We start from the raw sequence: 20,221 nt of genomic DNA, 5'->3' as shown, positions 1-20,221 counted from the left end.
AGGTTTCTTTTTGGGGTGATGAAAATGTTCTGACCACAGACTGTCCTGTTGGTTGTACAACTCTATATCAAATTGTACACTTCAAGCAAGTGAATTTTATGGTGTATGAATTATATTTCAGTAGAGAAAGATATTTCAACAAAGAAATAAAATTTCAATAAATATAATAAAATAAGAAAAATATATATAAATATGAATAAATAAAATAAACCAGTTTCTCAGTTTTATGGGACTATTTCTTATAATGTCCTTTAATACAGGCTGGTATCTAAATACCCAATGCAAAAAGCAGTTCTAGGAGGACCCAAAACAGTGCAATACTAGTACATATTTTACCACATAGCTTTTAAACTCCAATTAGAACAACAATCTGTATACAGTTTCAGGCTGCACTTTGTTCGTCAGCTTTGTAATAGCACCAGTGATATACTGTTTGAAGGCACTATCGTTTTCTTGTGAAAGTTTATTCTATTTGAGGAGATTAGGGAGGGTGTGACATTGCTTTACCACAGGCCTACAAATGGCTGACATATTTAAGCACTTGATAAATTGATTCCAAGTTTCCATTTTTCACATTGTGATAGGAAGTTAACTGTCAGTTCTTCCAGTTTCTCCTCTCTTATTGACACATAAAACCTCAGGACAGCAAACTGTTACTGTTCATTATTCTTTCCTGACTTCTTTTTAAAAATTGGTACTGGAGGAACTGAGAGGGTTCTTCTAGTCGGATCTTTCTTGCTACAACCTGTGACCTTTTCATATATTCAAGTGTTTACTGTTTTAAAAAGATGATACTAGGAAACTTACCTGTTGGCACTAATCTTTAAATTGCTTCCTTTTCCATCACCGAAGGAGAAGGCCTTAATAATTGGCCTGCCCTCCTGCACAGTAAATGGAAGCCGTATGGGTTGGAAATGTCAGCTTCTGCTGTATCTCTAATCCCAGATGGCAGGTGAATTTGTATCCAGGATTGAGTAGTTTTATGCCTTTGCCAGCTTAGTACTCCACCCCTGGGACAAGAAATAATCGCTCACTTATAACCCACGTTCCTTTCCCTTCCAAATGCTAGTCTGTTATTCAAAGGCCATTCATTTTTTTATTAAGTAATTAAAAAGGACAGTTGGACCCCACATAAATTGCTTAAGAGCAGGAAGTAGTTTTAAATAACTGTTTTGAATAGGTCCCAGCAACAGCTCATTTAATACCATCTGAGCTGTTAGAAACTAAAGAACAGTTGTAATGTTAAATTATTTGATTCAAGCTATTTTGATACGTGAATGTCAAGACGTAAATTAGCAGTTGGCTATTTAAAATAAGGAAAGCAACATAACTCTTGGTTGTTTGTAGTCAGCTTGACTGACCCATTGTCTTAGCTATGGATGCCATTAGTTTAAAAGGTTCCCATGCCACCTGAAATGTTAAAAATAATAGACCCTCTCCCCGCCTCACATTTCCCCGCAATTTAGTTTCTCGCAGCAATCCTCGCTTCTCTAGTTGACTTTTGTTATGAATGGGAATAGGCTGAGGTGGGAGCCTGGGATGTCTGTGCTGGCAGCAATGCTGTTGGTTTACTCACTCTTTTTCTGTCTTCATTTTTGCATGCCACTGCTCCTGCCTCTTACAGCCACAGTAGAAGCGGTAGAGGCCCGGGAAGGTATGGCCATATTCCTGTGTTAGATGTGATCATGTGTCTGTCTACTAGTTTTAAAGAGCTGTGTCAACATTTGAAATCTTCAATTATCGCATCGCCAGAACTATAACAGTGAGAAAAGAATTAAGTATTTCTAGGCATGCTCATAAAGTGTTTCCTCTGTGTCCTGTATTGGTGTTAATATAAATGACTTTCTCCACAGCTGAAGTCCTCTCTGGGCTCTATCAGTTTTTGTTTTTTATTTTTGTAAAATGTTTATTTTTGAGAGAGGCGGGAAGGGGCAGAGAAAGAGGAGAGAGAGAATTCCAAGTAAGCTCTGCACGGACAGCACAGAGCCTGATACAGGGCTCGATCTCATGAACCTTGAGATCACGACCTGAGCTGAAATCAAGAGTCAGACACTTAACCAACTGAGCCACCCAGGTGCCCTTGGGCTCCATCAGTTTTAATGCGATGGCTGAAGCTTAAGCAAGTGGTCATGAGGGATCAAGTGGTTTAATCCAGTAGCCCCTCCTTGTAGAAGTGATTTCTATTTGATTACTAGAGACTCAAACAGGTCAGCTTCTTTTTCTAATGATTCTAAAGGACATCAAGAACAGAGTCAAAAGTAGACAGGGATTTAGTTTAATTCATTTCTGAGGTTGCACTAAGGCAGTCAGGCTAAATTATCTTTGTTTCTAAGAAAACAAGTTTCAAGTAACAAATCATCTATGAATCTGATGGTGAAAATCATTGGAATTGATAAACATGTGTTATAAATTTAATTGTTCTGTTAAGTAAGGTGATTGAAAATGGGAAGGCCTTCCCTTGGTGATACAAAAATTCAGTTAGAAAGATCTCCAGAAGCTCTTTTTCAGATGGCTTTTAACTTACATTCAGCTCCTGGTTGTGCAAGACAAAAAGCTGTCCTTCTAAACAAAAAGATGAGCTCTTATTGGTACTTTTTTTGTGGCCAGTATGGTGTTTGTGCTAAAGTTAACTACTCTGTTTAACTTGTTCTGTTATTCTAGCATTGCCTTTTTTTCTGACACTCAGCATGTTTTAGGCCCATAAGAAACTCTCAAATGTGTTACGGTTGGGAACGAACCTCTTAGCCATTTGTCAGGCATGCTTCTGCCATGATTAATTACATAGAGCTTCTGTGAAAAGTACTTCCACAGTGTCAGCTTCCCTCTGAGCCTTAAGGAAGCAGTAGCTTCAGACAAGTCTGATTCAGATCAAATATTGCCTATTTACCTTCACCAGACGTCTGCTCCAACCCTGTATGGTCCTCTCTAGGAGGTTGCTGTGTGCTAGCATGCTTTAAGCTTGTTGCTTTGCTGTCTAACTGAGCTCCTCCCTTTCCTGTTTTCCTGTAGCCATCAGAGGGTTTTCGCTTCAGCACAGGATCCGGAGTTTTGAAGAAGCCCGAGGACTGGACCGAATTAACGAACGGATGCCACCCCGAAAAGACAGCCAGTACCCTGACGGGCCAGTGAGACTGCCGGCACAGCCCAGCGCTGCGCACAGGAGTGACAGGGGGAGAAGAGCCAACAATGACACAGAGCCCTGCTGTGGCACAGGTGGATCGAAAACTTAAGAACAAATTTTATTTATTTATTATTGGAAAACAAAACAAAAACAACTTCAACAACTTAAACCTGGAGGTGCATTCATATACACTTAGCATTTATGCTGTAAGAAAGGTGACCATTTTATAAATTGTTTTTAATTTATGTTTAATATATATAAAAAGTGCATCTGTTTTGTTTTTCCCTTTTCTTCCTAATTTTTAGGAACTGATCTGATTGTCTGATACATATGTGAAGTCTTGTGCTACACAGGGGACCTTCCCCTAATAAAAGGGCCTTGGAAACCTCCACACTGGGCTTCTGACTTGAACTAGCCAGCCTTTTCTCCTGTTCTTTTGGAAGGTGATAGCTTTCATTTCAGACTAATAATAGTTTTTCAAACATAAGAGGGTTTTTTTCTTTTCCCTTTCTACAGGGTACTGTTGAAGAAGATGGCTTGGATTTCACTGGCTAAAACTACTCTTCTTATGGAAAACTTGATTATAGTCAAACTTCTCAGTGAATAACCCAAACCCAGTGATTTTGAGGGCCAAGGAGAATGTTTTCCATATAACCTACTTTCTTCTGGACTCTCAATTCCTTTTAATATGTTCTAGTAAGACAAAATAAAAAGCAATGAGAGATTTTCTTAGAATTATTCAAAACCTGTTCTTCCAACCGTGGGCATGGTTGGTTTAAACTTCCCTTAGAATTTTGGAGGTTTCTTATCCCAAATCCTTTTGCTTTCATTTCTGAAGCCCAGGCAATTGACCCAACTGCAAAGGAAGCTACATTTCTAAATATTTTATAAATGTCCTCCGTAGAACGTTCAAAAATAAGAGGTATTTGTGTCCTTCTGTGCGATTGTATCAGCTATTGCGTCTGTTCTCCCCATTGTCCTTATATTCCTGTGTCAGCATTTTAAAACCCAACTGGGGTAAAGGAAACTGACTAGGGTAGAATGATCCCCTTATGAATTGGGAGTCTTGCTAAAGGACATTGGACAAGTGAGGATTTCCTATTTTCTGTATCGGTTACTGGGATGTTTCTCCACCTTACACACTCGTTAGGTTGAACTGTATGTCAATCTCCATCAACAAAAACAAGTGTTCAGATACAGTTTTTGAATAGTCTTCCAACAACCAGTGAGTGAAAGAAATTTTGGTGATCCTTGGGCCCCCATTTTTGGTTTAGCCTGGTGACAGGTACCATGTTGTAATGCTCATTTGTCAGCTTTGCAGTGAATGTCCGTGTCTGGGCAATACTACACCAAAGTGCATATTTACACAGCTCTTAATATCATTTGGCATGTAGGAGTCCAGCATTGAAGCAAGCATCTCAGACAGTAGTACTTGATGTTGTAAGCTTAAAGGACACCAGAAACCTTTTTCAAAGAAAAACCCACAATTTCACTAGAAGAATGAGGATTTAGCCCTTTTATCTATGTTTCCCTATACCTTTTGCTAATAACAGTTCCCAGTTTATGAGAGAGAAAGCATGTTGGGGCTTGGGATCTGGTGGCATGGATTACTCTGTTAATAAAAAAAAGATAGGAAGGATATGGGGGAAGGAGATAAAAGACCTCTTACTAGGTTGTGAGTAAAACCTGTGAAAGGAGGGAGACAAAGTCTTGAATAGTTTCCTTTACCAATCGTCATTTCTTTATATTCAAAGAGGGAATTCATCATCTGCATAGCCTCGTACTCCTCCCTCCCCGAGTCCCACTCTAGAAGGGACACTGTTTTGGAAATCTCACCTAATAAGAAGGTCAGTCCACATGACAGTTGATGGATAGGAATCCCTTACCCCTTTCTCCTTTTCTTCTAGCTGAGGCTATTGTTATACATATATAATCCACAGGTAGAAACCACTCTTAAGGGCTTCAGTCAGCAAGTAAGTAGTGAAATAGTTACTACAAATCCTTACAAGCAAAAGATACTGTACTAGTAAAAAGGATGATTATTTAGAAATGTCTTCATTATCTTCTCAAAAACAAGCTTTTACAGTAAAGCAAGTTTCCTTGATAGAGGATGGCAAAAGACCTATACATACAGAGAACAAACTGAGGGTTGCCAGAGGGCACGGCGGGGGAGGGGGTGCAAAATGGGTGAGGGGGAGATACAGGCCTCCAGTTATAGAATGAGTAAATCATGAGAATAGAAGGCACAACATAAAGAATACCATCAGTGATACTATAATAACGATGTAACAGGACACATGGTAGCTACAGTTGTGGTAAATATAGCATAATGTATCAACTTGACAAATCACTGAGTTGTACACCTGAGATGTAACGTGTATCGACTATACTTAAAAGAAAAAAAAAAAAAAGATGGGGCGGGGGGGGGGGGGGGAGGATGTATTTTACAGGTACCCTGGGAGCTGTTGAGGGATCAGCCAGAGGGGTAAGAAGTCATGATTCAAGAAAATCAGAGTGAGTTGAAAATAAAGCAACAAGGAAGTTAGGTTTGAAAATTCAAATTTTGTTGAATTCTAAAGATAAAGGTATTTCTTATGTTCTGTAGAAAGCTGGGGTGTGTGTTTCAGCAGTTGAGAAAGTTGTGTGGTAAACGTGTCTCTGTGTAATACACACAGCTTCTGAAAGTGAGACTGTCAGTCTATACTTTATATGTATTTACACCTGTGACTCAAGATGGTTTAGAAGGCATGTGCCTTGGGGAAGTATATATATATATGGATATATATATTGTGGTAACAGGACTTGTTCTTCACTTTAGACTTCGTTGGAGGGTTTTAACATATTTTCGAATGTTTTCATCTAAACAGTAGCTCCCAAGATGGCTGGCTGCCTGTTCTGGGTTTGCCTAAGGCCATCATTTCAAACAAACATTTTCACTGCTGTCAGAGCTCTGCAGTATTCCCATTTTCAAAGCCTCTTCTATTATAGTAAATCATACCCCTGCGGGTTCTAAAGATACTAAAAATACTTTTCTCTTGTTCTCTTTTACTTTAAGGTCCTTAGGGACCTTATTTTCTTCAACTTCTTTTATCTGGGGAAGAAAAACAAAACTTCTTACATCAGTTCCCTAGACATGTTGGAGGACTCTTTTATATACTTTACTGAAATATCATTTTAAAAATGACACTTCCCAAGGACCAGTTTTTCCATTTGTGTTTACGTCTGCATCATATGAAATTTCAAATCGATCAGGTGACCGTTTTTTTTTTTAATAAAAATTTAAAAACTCATCTAACACAAGTTTAGAACATACATCCTTTTTAAATCTCTGTGTTCTGAATATTTAAGAGCAACCCCCCCCCCCATAAGCCAAGGGGAGTGTGTGTTTAATGGAATACTAAAACGCCGCCTCAGTTTCTTTTAAAACCTCAAGGCAAACACGTGGTTATGGGTCTGACATTGCTGGTCTGCTGGCCTTTTGTGACTAGATATTGACCAGCAGAGTGAAAATTGCTTGTCACTCTCTGATGGGCTTGATCTGGCTTCTTGCCTAGAGATAGAAAATCAGGCCCTCCAGGAACATTGGTAAATTTTATCTACATTTATATTGCCTTTTCTGTTTCTACACAACAGTTGCGGTTCAATGAAACAAGTTCCTGTCAATAACAAAGAGTTGATTTCTTATCCTAATAACTTAGGTATGACTTCCTGATACTGTTCAAAATAGGAAAAGAAAAATCCTTTTATTTGTTTTGTCAACAGAATATTATTATTTAATATTATTAAGGAGCAAGGGTGGGAGTTTTTAAAATTAGGTAACTTTGGGGCCCTTTCAGCCTTGTCATTGTCTTACAGATCCTCTTCTAAGTAATTTTAAAACAAAGTTTGAAGCAGCTGCCCTTTGTAAGAACATTACAAACCATGCTTACATGACACACAGCTGGGCTTACTGCTCATGGTCATTACTCGCGGGTCTTCTCCAGCCTCTCTGAAGGAGCAAGGCTAAAATCACTTCCCTCCACCCTCCTTTGTTTTATGTACATATTGTAGCTGATCTCCAGAATTTTTGACCATGCTTTATCTATAAATATAAAATTGAAGTTCTTGAGAATTAACCGTTTAAGTTAAAATAATTAGGAAGAGCTTGCCCCAGGTTGACTAATTTATAGTTTTTCTTTGTATTACCAGTTTTTTTTCCTCCAGTTTTTCTATTGAAAAGTATTCCTGAACCCATAAAGACTTGTTAAGATATCATTCTAGAATCCCCACTATTTATTATAGTTGTTATAGTAACAGTGGAACGCAAGTTTTTTTTCAGAGCATTATTCAGTTTTTCATATGTAGGCAGAAATGATTTCAGGGGAAAGGTGAACCCAAAGCCCCAGTTGTGGGCATGAGGCTCCAATTTCCTAAATCATTTGTGGTTATAATGATGGATAGATACCACCTTGTCTGGCACCTGGTCCACAGCTTCCCTGAAGTCTGCTATAAGAGGGAGTAAAGGGCAGCCTGGGGGCCCCCAGCAAGAGCTGGAGGAGGGTCTGGATGACCTGGAGGGTAGTTCCAAAGCAGTGTTGCCACAGCCCCTCTTCGGCACTGCTGTGATCAAATGCTCATAGGAAAGCCTGAAGAGAGAGCAGATGTGTATGTAGGGGAAGAAAGCTGTGTAGTCGAAAAACAGGGTTGTTATTCTTGAGTTGTACAGAGAACTGCGTTAACAGTAAAGCTTTGTGCCATTGACAGGGTGTGAAAGAGGTAACCTGTGTTACTCTGAGACTTGTGACCTGCCCTGCCTATGTCTAGCCAGCCAGAGTGAATGGGGCCAGGGTTAGCTGCCTTCATCTATGCAGTCACAAAGGTAAAGGTGATACTGGAGAGGATATTCCCTCCTGGGAGGCCTTGGCCTCACGCCCCAGCAACCTCGGCCAGACTGGCTAAATAACACCTTTGTCTGAGACAGGGTTATGCATGTTCTCCTCTTCTACACCCTCATGACAAGTCAAGGTGGCTTAAGATCAAGAAGCAAGGACATGGATGTGGACTGTCCCTCCGAGCAGCTCTAAAGTAGGGCCATGCACATTGCCTTCCTGTAAGTTCTTGAAGATTCCCTTCACTTCCTTGACGTAGCTATCTCCAAATAACTTGTTGTGTTTTGTTTTGCATGTTAAAGTGGAAGTGCATGTAATAAGGAGGCCTACCACAGATTTTGATTTGCGGCAGTAAAGACACATTTTTTGGTCTGTCAGAGAACCTTTTTGAAGATGCCATCATGAGCACCTTTTCCTTTCTCAGTGCACTGTGACCAATATTGTTTTTTCCTAATAGAAATGTCAGCAGGCATTTTCTAAGAAAGGATCCTGGTTTCGCTTCCTGAGGTGGTCAGACATAAGAGTAGCTGGTGATGGTCATTTTTTTAAAGGCTCTTCTGAATGATAGATTATGTGCTTGTGCTGAGAGATTACTTGCTTTTTCTTGCTTTCAGTTATGTTTAAGAAAACGGTGAAAATGTTATTTATTGGCAGAAGTGAACAAGTCTTTTTTGTGATCAAGAAATTAATTTGTTCAAATTTTATTGTAAATTGGAAGTCATCTTTAAAAAAAAAAAGCACTGTTAAAATTAAATGATAACTTTATTGGCTTCCTGTGTCTTTATTTCCTTTATTTCCTGTTAGGGGCACTAATATTTGGCTCTTATCCATTAAATAATTCCAGAAGTCAAGGGAAGGCCTGGTGTTTGATGTCTGGTCTGGTCTCTGATAAAGGAATCTCATCACAATAAAAAAAAAGACCTCTTTCCTTCACCCTCTTCAGCCCTTCCTTTAGTTTTAGACAGGCTTTGGTGGCTGCAGGGTGCTCTCCCACTCAGAATCCACTGCCTTGCCCCAGCCTCCTTCCCAGCACTCTGCCCACCACTAATTCAAGTTCCAGCTCCTTCTGTTGCTTCTCTGGCAGAGGCCACTACTTGTAGAAAAGGAAGAAAGACATCCCAGAAAATGTGTAGTCTTTACAAAAGATATTAAAAATACTTTTTATTGTACTAATTTAATAACTCTGCATATGATCCTAATAATAACAGGCATGAGTTCCATCTTGGGAAAAGTCAAAGGAGCCAGAGAGGTGTTGAATGTGGAGCTGAACTAACAAGAAAAGGAAGTGTAAGACCAGCCTTTTGATTCCTTTGAAAGTAGAACTACCCTGAGGTGCTATGGACTCAGAAGGGAAAATAAATGGAGGATTGAGGGTAGGGCAAGCACCCAGGGCCCTTGCAGAGGAAAACGTATCTGAAGGAGTTTTATCAGTTCTGGCAGTAGAGGCAGAAAGTCTAAATCGAGGCCCTGCCAGGCCTAAGTAACGCAGTTTTACCAAAAGTACGGCCACATCAAGGGCCACAGTGCAGTTTACAGGCCTAAAAACAAGCCCAGATTTCTAATAAGCTGGGTATGCATTTTGGGATCTTCGTTATTCCCCAATAGCATCCTGGCTTAGCAATGTCCTTATACCGCAGCTAAACATTGAGTAAAATGAGGCAGTGTTTGTCCTTATTTCCAGAGTTGTGAAAAAAATTATTTAAAATACTGAAAATTAAGAGCTAAAATGCAAACTCATGTTTACCTCCCACTACATGGAGACTCAACCCCTACTTGGCTGCCTGCTTTATGTAATTACATGGTCTTTCTGGTTTTTCTATTGTGACTTGCAGGTTTTAGGAAGAAACTAATGTTGATCTAGTAGATTCATAACAGTGGGAAATTAGGCTTTTTAATGTTGGTGCAGTTCAGGGGAAGGTTCATCATAGAATCAAGGAGTGGGAAGACAAAGTCCTACTTTGAAGGCCAGTGGACACCATAAAGTTGTGCTCTGATCAACATATCAACCGTCTTGTCTTCCTCATCTCAGTTTACCTGCACTAGGAGAGAAGGTTGATGCAGACCTACTTTTCCAGCTCCTGGTCTGTGTGCCCTTCTTTGTGGCTGAGTTAACTTGGCTGGGTTTTCCCTCTGAGGTCATCATTTATTTATCCATCCCTTATAAAACCTGCTTTCTAAAGAGCTGACAGCCATTTGTTCGCTCTTTCTTTCCTGAGAACTAAAAGAGGTCCCTCCAGCTCAGCTCTTCTCAAAGGCACCACATCTGCACGTGACACTTGTTCACTCATCTATAAAAGGAGGGAGAGAGAACAGTCTCTGATGTGATGTCAGTGTAAAGGCTTCCTTGAATATAGACTAGACAGTTGGACAAAGGGCTGAGTTCTCTCACAGCCTTCGGGCTGGAATGGGACTGACTCAGAGGACCCTGAATAGGTGTCGCCTGTTCTGTCCTGTGTGTGCTAGGGGGAGATCTGTGCAAGGCAGGCCTGGAAGCCGCCTCCTCCATCCCCGTGAAGGTCCACTCACTTGCCCCAGCCGCCGGGCCCCAGCACTGACCATATTTGACCTGTGGTGGGTATTTTTTCACTCCGCTCTGGTCTGCTGGCTTTGTTCCCCTGGCAGGAAGAGAACACTCTTCTGAGAGTACAAATAAATTTGCTCAAAGCCTAACCAAAGAATATACTAGAGTTTATCCGTGTGGAGGAGAAGAGAAGGAATAGCAGATGCCCTTCCTTTGCCTAATGTGGAAGGACTGAGGCACCGGGCCAGGAAGCCACTTAGCTGCTCAAGGGTGGATCTGAGTGCCACATTCAAATGCCAGACTCCCAGTACTAGATAAGGAAACTCCTCAAGAAACGGGACTTCAGGTGTATGTCTTCTGGGATCCCTGGCTTCTTTTTCCTCACTTGAGAACTAAAAACTCTCTGCTCACTTACTTACAATAAAAAGCTACTTAAGGGCTCTTTCCACTCATCCTTCCTCTTGGTGACACAGGTTGGTTTTCAGAGTGACCCATATTTCTGTATGAAGAGCCACCTTCTTCTCCTGAGGCTGCATGTGAAGAGCCAGATCTATTGGGAGTCTCTTGGCTAATCAGGGTGGTGGGCATGGACAGATCTCTGTTGACATGAGTGTCATGGGATAATTCACAGAACAAAAGGTGGCAGGCTGGAAGATCAGGTGGGGGTGGGGCATACTCCCGACCAGGATCAGATAGCTAGGAAAAACAGAGTAGTTATGTAACTGTGTTTACTATGGCTCAGGTGACTCTGAGAAGGCAGAGGCAGCCCCCTGACAGAAGGCAGTGCCAGAGACTGGGAAGAGTCACAGGGAGGGAGGTCCCTGTTAGATAAGGGAGTCACCAGAGGAGACAGTGTATTGGGATGAAAAGAATTTTTTTGTTGTTGACAACAGCCTGTCACCTGGGACAGCCTTCTCTATCCTTAGCCTCTCCCTAAAGCATGCCAGCTGTCTGTGGGGTTGAGCCAGCAGCAAGTAGAACTGAGGGTGGAGGGAAGAGTCGAGAAATCAGATACCTGTTTCTTGGCTAAATCTTTGGACTTTGCTACTTCCCGCTCCCCCCCCCCCAACCCTTAATCTTCCACTTTTTCTAGGAGGGATTCTTGTCCCTAAATGTGGGCAGGAAAGGAGGAATCAGTCAAGGTTCCTTATGCTCTATGCTCCCACCAATCTCTCATCCTCCTTGCCATGAGGCTGGATGGCCACCAGGGAACCTGCAGGGATCCTATTCTAGCTCCTCCTTGGTCTAGGCACATGGCCTAAGGCTCAGAAGGAGAGAAATTTCCACTGGATCAAGGGCAGAGCGGGTTCCGATCTGAGAGAGGTGATAAGCCCAGTAGAGCCTGGGCCTAAGTAGACAGGTAGAAGTCAGAGCAACTGGGGAGAAAGGCTCAGGTCTCCAGTGGGACCTACCCGGCCTCCTCCTACAAAGCTGTTTACTGGACTCCCTATTTCCATAGAGATGAAACTGGTAGCCAGTCCCCAGCTCCTTGCCCCTGGCGGCTACCTCCCTTTGTAAGAAACAGGAAGTGAGGACCTTTGTCAGCTCAGCTGCACCGTCTACATTAAATATTTATCTTGGAGTCCAGGTCAGAGCCCTAGAGAATAAGAGACGCTCGCTGCTGGTGAGAGAGGGTATGGCCAGGATTCCTGGAATTGGAAGATCTTCAGCTTCACCATCTTTGGAGAACAAGGAAGAACATGAACGAGATGTGGCCCTTCTTAGTCGCAAGGATTCTGACAGGTGGGAAAAGACTGGTGACAAGGGAAATGGGCACATATTTTATCCCTGAGGGAGACAAGAGGATGCTGCCCAGGGTAGGTAAGCAAGTATCCAGGCTCTAGGGGCAGGAAAATGCCCTGCTGCCTTTCCTCAAGAAGTCCCAGAAGGCCTATGCTCCTTTCTGCAGCTGTCTTCTGTGGGTGGGGCTATCCATCCCCTCCCTCCCCTCAGCTTTCCTGGAGAACCATGGATTGTTGGAAGGGGCCTTAAAGGTGAACCCGTTCAGCTCCCTGCTCGGTGCAGCAATTGCTTTTATAAAGATGCCCCATAATCGGTAGGCTTGGAACCCCTGTAATCATTCTAAAAGTTCTTTGGAAACCTTGGGCCTGCTTCCAGGTATGCAGCCAAGGGTCTCACTTCTGCTAGTGCAGCCGGTCTGTTTCCCCACAGCAGTCCCGCAAGCACTGGAAACCAGCAGCATAGCATGCCTGTCTCTCAAGCTTCTCCACAACCTAAACATCCCTCCTTCCTCTTTCACATGCAATATTGTTTCAAGCTGGTTCATCACACTGGGATAGCGCTTTTAACTGAATTGAGAAAAGATAAAGCTAATAGCATCGATAATGGTGGGATTAAAATTTTTTTTTCATCTTTCTCCATTCTCTCTCCCTTCTCAAATTGGAGTGGAACGATGTGCTTGGGAAACATCCTAAAGTGCATGGTGGCCCCAGGGCACCAATCTTAAACCCACAGGTACACATAAATGTTTTCTTATTTTTATAATTTATCACTGATTACTCCCAAAATGGATCTGAAATTGCCCAATAACTACTTGCTGTTTGGTTGTTTTGGGGCTTGGGGTCCTAGAGACAAGCTAAGGGCTAAGAAGTACTCCAGTCTTTACATTAGCAGTAAAATCTACACCCTCTGTGGGGACACAGAGGCTTGTGGGAGAGGGGAAAGAAGGGATGGCCAGAGGGGTTGGGAGCCAATGGGCGCGGGCTCTTGGGACTGGTGTCAGAGCCTCGGGAACAGCGGAAAAGCAGCAAAATCAAAACAAATACGGTGTATGGGAACACCAAGACCCTGGTAACCCCATCCCCGCCAAAGGGACCCCGCCCTCATCCTCTTCAGGGGCGCGGCGCGCCCAGGGGGCCGCTCCCTAAGGCCGATTTCCTCCCGCCACCGCCCTCGGCGGTGCTTGCACGTGTGTGAGCATCCGCCCATTTGCTGGTGCACGCGCGCCTGTGTGCGTGTGTTTGCACACGCCCGGACACGCGCTTACGAAAGCACAAAGTCTGTCTCCCCAAGTAGGGAGGGAGGCGGCGGGACCTTAACTCGGTCCGCTGAGCTACTCCACTTGTTGGGGTGCCCTTATCTCGGCCCCAGCCTGTCTGCATCTCAGTCCTGTCTCCGGGGCTGCTGGCTCGGTATCAGTTGCTGGTTTGACCCGGGACCTTTAATCATTCCTGCCCCCTGTCCTGGCTCCGCCGTGCAGGGCTGCCTTCCCACACGCTGGAAATGTCGCTGGAAACTCTGAGTGGCGCTCGCCAACCCCCCCACCCCACCCCCGCCCCCCCCCCCGGCCCGATGCCAGCCCTGCGGTGGGGGCCGAGGAAGGCAGCTGGGAAACCAGAGCGGGCTCCCCAGGGACCCTCGGCGGCCCCTCCCGGCGCCGCCCGCGGCCGGCCCGGCCCCCTCGGCAGGGGGCCACAGCGTCCCCGCGGCGCGCCCCGACGGAGGGCACTCGCACGCCCTGGCCGGCCGGCCGGAGCCCCCGCCCCGCAGGCCGGAGAGGCCCAGATTGGAGGGAGACAGACTGCGCCGCCCGCCCGCGCGCTTGTCGCGGTCCTCCCTCCCTGCGCGTGCCCTCGGCCCGGTCGATCCCCCTCTTCCTCCTCCCGCGCCCTGCCTCGCGGAGCCGGTCCTGACCCGGTCACGAGGGCGGGTGGCACAGCCCGGACTTCTCCCTGCCCTCCCTCCTCGAGAGCCCGCCGCGGCCGCACCAGGCAGGAGCCGGGCAGAGATGCTCCTGCCCTCCCGGGCGTCCTCGGTCCGCGCCACCTGCTTGCTGGGAAAGGTAGGTGCTGCTAAGGGGAGGGGGCGCCGAGGAGGCGGGGGCCCCGCAGGCGGGGAGGGACCCGTGCCCAACCCGAAGGCAAGGCAGTGTGCCCCTCCCCCTAGAGTCTCGTCCCCAACTCTGGGGTGGAAGGAGGTGAAGCAGTCCCTCCTCAATCTAGAAAAGGCGAAATTCGAGAAAACTTGCCCTTGTCCACGTGGACTTGTATCTGGGAAATACCTGGAAAAACGCCTAGGGCCAAGCCCCCAAGGTCAGGTCCGTACTTGGAGGTGCAAAGGAGTCTGTCAACTACAAACAGGGAGCTACTTCACCTCTTGCAGCCCTTGGGGTGAAGGACTGCCAGAATTCTGGGAGGACCCCAGAGGTTTCCTGGCACCCTCTCTGTCCTCTGCCAGGTGCAGGACCAGTGCCTCTGTGCCCCCATCTCCGTATGAGAGGTCGCTCGTAGTTTCTGCTGGCACAGCCACTGAGAGAAAAAACTCAGCCCACTCTTCCCCACCCACAGCTGCCTATCTCTAGAGGATACCTGCCACAGGCAACAGTGTTGGGGAGTGGCTTGCTACACCACCAAGGATCAGCAACCCCTGAAAAACTGGGTGCAGAGAGGGGGCGACCTCCTGTCCTCCCCATCCTACCAGAGGGCAGTTCTCTTTGAGCACAGCAGGGTGGGACGGCAGGAGGGGGAAGGAGGCCTGGGTCAGCTGATGGCTGGGACTGCAGATGCTGACCTCGCATCTTGGTTTCAAGCAGTCAGCTGGGAAGGGAGGGGCTGCTGCTAGGACCCAGCCTGCCCCAGGCCTCTGGATCTCCTGCTCTCCCCTGCCTCAATTTCCCCCTCAAGGGGAGGGAGAACAGCGGGGAGCTGGGGTGTGTCTGCATGTTTTGCTTTTGGTAGGAGTCCTAATTGGATCCAGCTGGGGAGCTGCCCCTCCTCCAGCCTCAGCCCTCACTCCCCCCACAGCCAGGGATGGACAAGGAAGAGCACTGTCCCCAGTAGGTCTTTCAAACGGTAGAAGAAATCCCCACTCAGAACAGAGACAGGGACCTGCCACCAGCCTTGTCGGTACCCTCCAGCCCCTGTGGCCTGAGCAGGAACAGGGCACAGGATGTAATCACAGCCCCCTATTGTATCTTCATCCCCTCTAGTCTCTGTAGACCTTGTGCTACCCCTATGAACCCCTGCTGCACAGCCCCCCCCCACAGCTACCCTTCAGCTTACATCCTTCTGTACCCACCCACCCCCCCATGCTCACATGTGTCCCACCCCCACAGTACCTTCCACACTTCACAATCACAGCTCTGCACTTACATTCCACAACACACAAACACAGCACCTCACAAGGCCCCCTGGCCCTTCTCACGAGCTCCCAAGCTCCACAGGCACACACAGGCCTAACTCGAACACACAGGCCAGAATGGGTCCAGCCCCGGCAGTGGAGGTTGGCCTAGCTCTGGTCCAGTCCAACAGCACACGTGAGGAGGGACAGCCCTGTTGGGCAGCCTGACCACCTTCATCTCCTGGGTGCCTGGAGTCCCCTTCTCCTGACCAAGCCTTTGCATGAGGCAGAAGAACTAGGCTGGCCAGTCAGGTGTGCCCAGCTCTCTGTATCCTCAGCCTCTCCCTAAAGCATGCCAGCTGTCTGTGGGGTTGAGCCAGCAGCAAGCAGAACTGAGGGTGGAGGGAAGAGTCGAGAAATCAGATACTTGTTTCTTGGCTAAATCTTTGGACTTTGCTACTTCCCCCCACCCTTACTTAATCTTCCACTTTTCCTAGGAGGGATCCGTGTCCCTAAATGTGGACAGAAAAGGAGGAATCAGTCAAGGTTCCTTGACTTGTTAAAAAAACAGCATAGGGGCACCTGGGTGGCTCAATCGGTTAAGACTCCAACTTCAGCTCAGGTCATGATCTCGCGGTTCGTGAGTTCGTGTCCCGCGTTGGGCTCTGTGCTGACAGCTGGAGCCTGCTTCAGATTCCGTGTCTCCCTCTCTCTCTGCCCCTCCCCTGCTCATGCTCTGTCTCTCAAAATGAATAAATGTTAAAACAAAACAAAACAGCCTAGAGGATAGGGGCACCTGGCTGGTTTAGTCGGTAGAGCATGCGACTCTTGATCTTGGGGTTGTAATTTTAAGCCCCATGTTGGATGTAGAGATTACTTAAAAAAAATAAAATAAAATCTTTAAAAAAAAAAAAAGCAGCCTGGAGATGTAAAAGAAAATGGTGTATGGGGGTGGGGGGCACTCAACACCACCTCTCCATCATAAGCACCCCCCACTTTGTTCTTATCCACGGCTTTGCTTTCCATCCCACCCCTCACCAGCACCCTGAGCCCTCTGAGGCTTCAGTTCCAGGGAAGAAGGCCAAAGAAGGGAGCGGATAGTCCTTTGAGCCTAGAAGGAGTGGTTCCTGCTGCCTGGAAAGGCCCCCACACTCTCCCCCTCCCATAACCTTGGCCCCGTTGGGCAGTGGGCCGGTGGCCTTGCTGTTGTTCAGGGCCTCTCCCGCAGCCCAAGTAACCTGTTGTGCCTGCTGGCAAGCCGATGCTCACAGAGGGACTGGAGGAGACAGAGGGAACTGAAACAAAGTCCTGAGTGCCCAGGCCCTCCTCTGCCAGCTGCCCCAGTTCCCTCATCCTTCCCTCTGGGGGAGCGGGCTGCACTGTGCAGTGAGAGCCCCAGAGGGGCTGGCCAGCAGGCCCGTGTGCCCAAGGCTTTGTCCAGCAGGCCTGCTCCTGGCCAACCTCCCCTCCTCCCTGCCTGACTTCCCCCTCCCCCACTCCCACCCGGAGCTCCTGGCCCGGGCCTAACAAGCAGCCCATTGTGCCTCTGAGAGCAGGCACGGGCAGCCTGCAGGCGATCGCCCGCAGAGGCCTGTTTCCTGGGTCCTTGACTCCCACCCAGCTGGCCTGACCCCCTCCCACAGCTGTCCCCTCCAATCCCCCACCCCAAGGTTGAGCCCAGAGGGCATGGGCAGCCCGAGCCCAGCAGGGCTTTCCCTTCCTCCTTCCTTCCCCACAGAGGGCACACAGAGGAGCAGCTGGCACACCAGGAGCCCTCCAACCTTGATCCAAGCATGCAGGCTCCACCCTGCAGCCTCCCCGCTGGGCTCAGCCTGGACGACTTCATCCCTGGCAATCTCCGGGCTCACGTAGGGTCATCCTCCCAGGGGGCACGGGTGAGTGACAGTGAAGAGAGGGTTACTGTGGGCCCAGAGTTGATGGGGACCTCAAAGGACAGGTGGGGGAGCAGGAGGATTAAAGGGAAGGAAGGGGCAGAAGATAGCTCTAGAGAGCTTTGCTGGCTACCTACAAAGGGGTTAGGCTGACCCTCCAGCGCTCACCATGGGGTAAACCTTGTCCATGGTTCCCGCCCTTCTGCGGAAACTTCGGGCCTGAGCTGCTGCTCCTGGCCCTTCCCCACAGGTGCCTGTGATCCGGAATGGTGGCTCCAACACCCTTAATTTCCAGTTTCATGACCCTGCGCCCAGGACCGTGTGCAATGGGTACTTACCCTCCAGGAGAGATGCTTCCCGGCACCCAGGTGGGTCTGCTCCAAGATCCCCATGTTGGGGGTGGGGGGATCAGAGCTTCGTGGGCCTTTGACCTGCCAGGAAGGCAATGGCAGGACTCTCAAGGTCCTGGGCCTCCAAGCTCAGCTAGCTGCCCTTCTCCGTGTGAGCACTGGTGTCCTGTGAGTATAAAATGTGCTGTGGGAGAGCAGTCCGACGTATCTCTTCCCCTCCTCCTGTACCCCAGTGCCAGGGGAAGGAAGTATGCAGGGGACACAGTCTTGGGAGGCTGGGGGACCTCTAGCAGACAATGGAACAGCTTGGATTTGGGATGGAAGTGTGGAGGAACGTGAGCATATGTTGTCTGCCGAAAGTGTGGGGGCCAAACCCCACAGCAGGGCCTAGGGGCTGCTCCAGTCTGTACTCACCAGCCAAACGGAAGTTTGGAGAGGCAGCTCTGAGAGCCTGTCAGCTCCTAGGATCCTACCAGTCACCAGAGTCTGGGCCATGGGGTCCAGAAGATCCTGGGACCTTCTGGGTGCAGGTCTACCCTGAAGGCCCCTCTCCTGAGGAGGGAACCTCCTTCATTGAGCATCCTCTTGAGGCAGGCTCTGTGTCAAGTAGTTTATTCATTTGACAAATAATTGTTGAACACTTAGAGCTTGTAGGACACTGAAAAGACACATTCACAAGCCTTGTTTCATTTAATCCCTTGAAGTCCTGGAAAGGTAAGCTACAATTATCAGCATCTTCCTAGTAAGGACCTGAGTCTCAGGGATGTTCAGTTGCAGAGGCTGAACCGAGATTCAAACCCTGGTCCTTCCAGGCCTGAAGACCTTCTGCTGCTACACTGGTGACTTGGGGGCTGAAGGTTCTGGGGAAGTTGAGGATGGTAGCCACTGTTGAGACGTAGCCACGTCTGGTGAATGAGTTTCTGTCCCTTATCAAGAGCCTTGAGGGGCGCCTGGGTGGCTCAGTCAGTTAGGCGTCCGATTTTGGCTCAGGTCATGATCTTGCAGTTCATGAGTTCGAGCCCCACGTCGGGCTTTGTGCTGACAGCTTGGAGCCCGGAGCCTGCTTCGGATTCTGTGTCTCCCTCTCTCTCTGCCCCTGCCCCACTTGCATTCTGTGTCTCTCTCAAAAATAAAAACAAACATTAAAAGAAAAAAAGAGCCTTGTGAGTGTGTGTCAGGCACTGTGCTCGGCACAGTCACACACACTGGATCTCCCTGGATTTTTGCCATGATTACCCTTGCTTTACAGAAGTGGAAACCGAGTCACTGAGAGGTTGCTTGCTGTGCCCCAGGTCACACAGCCAGTAGGTGGCAAGCTGGCATCTGAATTCTTTGTCCCCTCCACCCCTTTTCTGCCGCACCCTGCTGCCTTCCCAGCTGGGACTGTCCCCAGCATTCTCTGCCAGTAATGATTCGCAGCCCTCATTCTGAAGACTTTTAGGGCAGCCCGAGGAAAGGATAGGGTGGACTTGGGCACAGATTTCTCGGGAAAAATCCACTTTCATTCACTCGAACTTAAAAAATAAACAAAGGCCTGTGGTCTTGCTGGGGATGGGGAAGTTTGTAGGGTCCAAGCCATCAGTCCAAACAAACAAGGAGATGTTTAAATTTTTTGCACCCACAGGATCAGTGTTCTGAAGAGCAAAGGGACAAACAAGTCCAGGTGGGGCCACTGCCCTTTGCTAATGCTCTACTGCACACTCCCCACAGACCCTGCCTGGTATCAGACCTGGCCAGGTCCTGGGAGCCAGCCCCCTGGGAGCCAGAAGACCCCTGCCTCCCAGCACCCCCACAACTGGTCAGCCACATGGACCAAGGACAACAAGCGTCGGGACAAGCGCTGGATCAAGTATGAAGGAATCGGGCCCGTGGATGAGAGCGGCATGCCAATTGCCCCCCGATCTGTGAGTCCAGGGCTGGAGGCCACTGACAGATGGGGCCTAGGGACCCGCGCTGATCTCCACTTCTGTGAATTAAAGTGGGAGCAACAAAGAATGCACCCAAACCATTTCAGACTAAAGCAGGGCTCAACCATGATGGGTTTTGGGGGGTCATAAGCCACATAAAATTACAGGTGCTCTTGTGTGTCTGAGTTGCACAAGTGGTCTGTGGGGGGAAAGGGGATCTAGAATGCCCCCAGGTTCTCAGAGGAGCAGAGTTCCTGCTGTAAGGGCTGAGCGAGGCAGGGGTCCCCTCTGTTCATAGCCACGGGGCCTAGCACAGCCAAGGAGTGAATGACTGGGCTGAATGAGCTAGCGAGAGTCCTCTGAGTGAGAAGGCCTCACACGGTGGCAGGCATGGAAGGATCCAGGGCCCAGGCTCTGAGGAGTCTGCCCTTCTTCCACTGCATGCCTGTCTTGAGCCAGCCACCTGCCTTCAGTTCTCCACCT

General features: G+C 47.8%; 2 protein-coding genes across 12 annotated transcripts in view; both read left to right on the top strand.

Moving 5' to 3' along the window:
- PPP3CC (protein phosphatase 3 catalytic subunit gamma) overlaps positions 1 to 8,759 on the top strand; it is a 104,531-nt gene extending 95,772 nt beyond the window's left edge. For 2 of the 5 annotated variants that reach the window (XM_023252503.2, XM_023252504.2), the window contains 2 exons: positions 1,625 to 1,654; positions 3,010 to 3,512. In XM_023252503.2, the coding sequence (XP_023108271.1) occupies positions 1,625 to 1,654; positions 3,010 to 3,230 (251 nt within the window). In that variant the 3' untranslated portion in view covers positions 3,231 to 3,512. Of the gene's footprint in view, positions 1 to 1,624; positions 1,655 to 3,009; positions 3,513 to 3,637 lie in introns of those variants that run through there. The other 3 variants (XM_023252505.2, XM_023252506.2, XM_019828439.3) reach the window with 2 other exon arrangements.
- The window catches only part of SORBS3 (sorbin and SH3 domain containing 3), a 28,680-nt gene continuing 16,534 nt past the window's right edge, over positions 8,076 to 20,221 (top strand). For 2 of the 7 annotated variants that reach the window (XM_023252493.2, XM_023252495.2), the window contains exons 1-4: positions 12,099 to 12,253; positions 17,328 to 17,484; positions 17,732 to 17,849; positions 19,542 to 19,735. In XM_023252493.2, coding sequence (XP_023108261.2) covers positions 12,147 to 12,253; positions 17,328 to 17,484; positions 17,732 to 17,849; positions 19,542 to 19,735 — 576 coding nt within the window. In that variant the 5' untranslated portion in view covers positions 12,099 to 12,146. Of the gene's footprint in view, positions 8,211 to 12,093; positions 12,254 to 12,916; positions 12,986 to 13,967; positions 14,313 to 17,327; positions 17,485 to 17,731; positions 17,850 to 19,541; positions 19,736 to 20,221 lie in introns of those variants that run through there. The other 5 variants (XM_023252496.2, XM_023252498.2, XM_045055399.1 and 2 more) reach the window with 5 other exon arrangements.

Source organism: Felis catus, chromosome B1 (assembly GCF_018350175.1).
Source record: "Felis catus isolate Fca126 chromosome B1, F.catus_Fca126_mat1.0, whole genome shotgun sequence".
Lineage (NCBI taxonomy): Eukaryota > Metazoa > Chordata > Mammalia > Carnivora > Felidae > Felis > Felis catus.
This window is presented reverse-complemented; position numbering and strand designations above follow the sequence as displayed.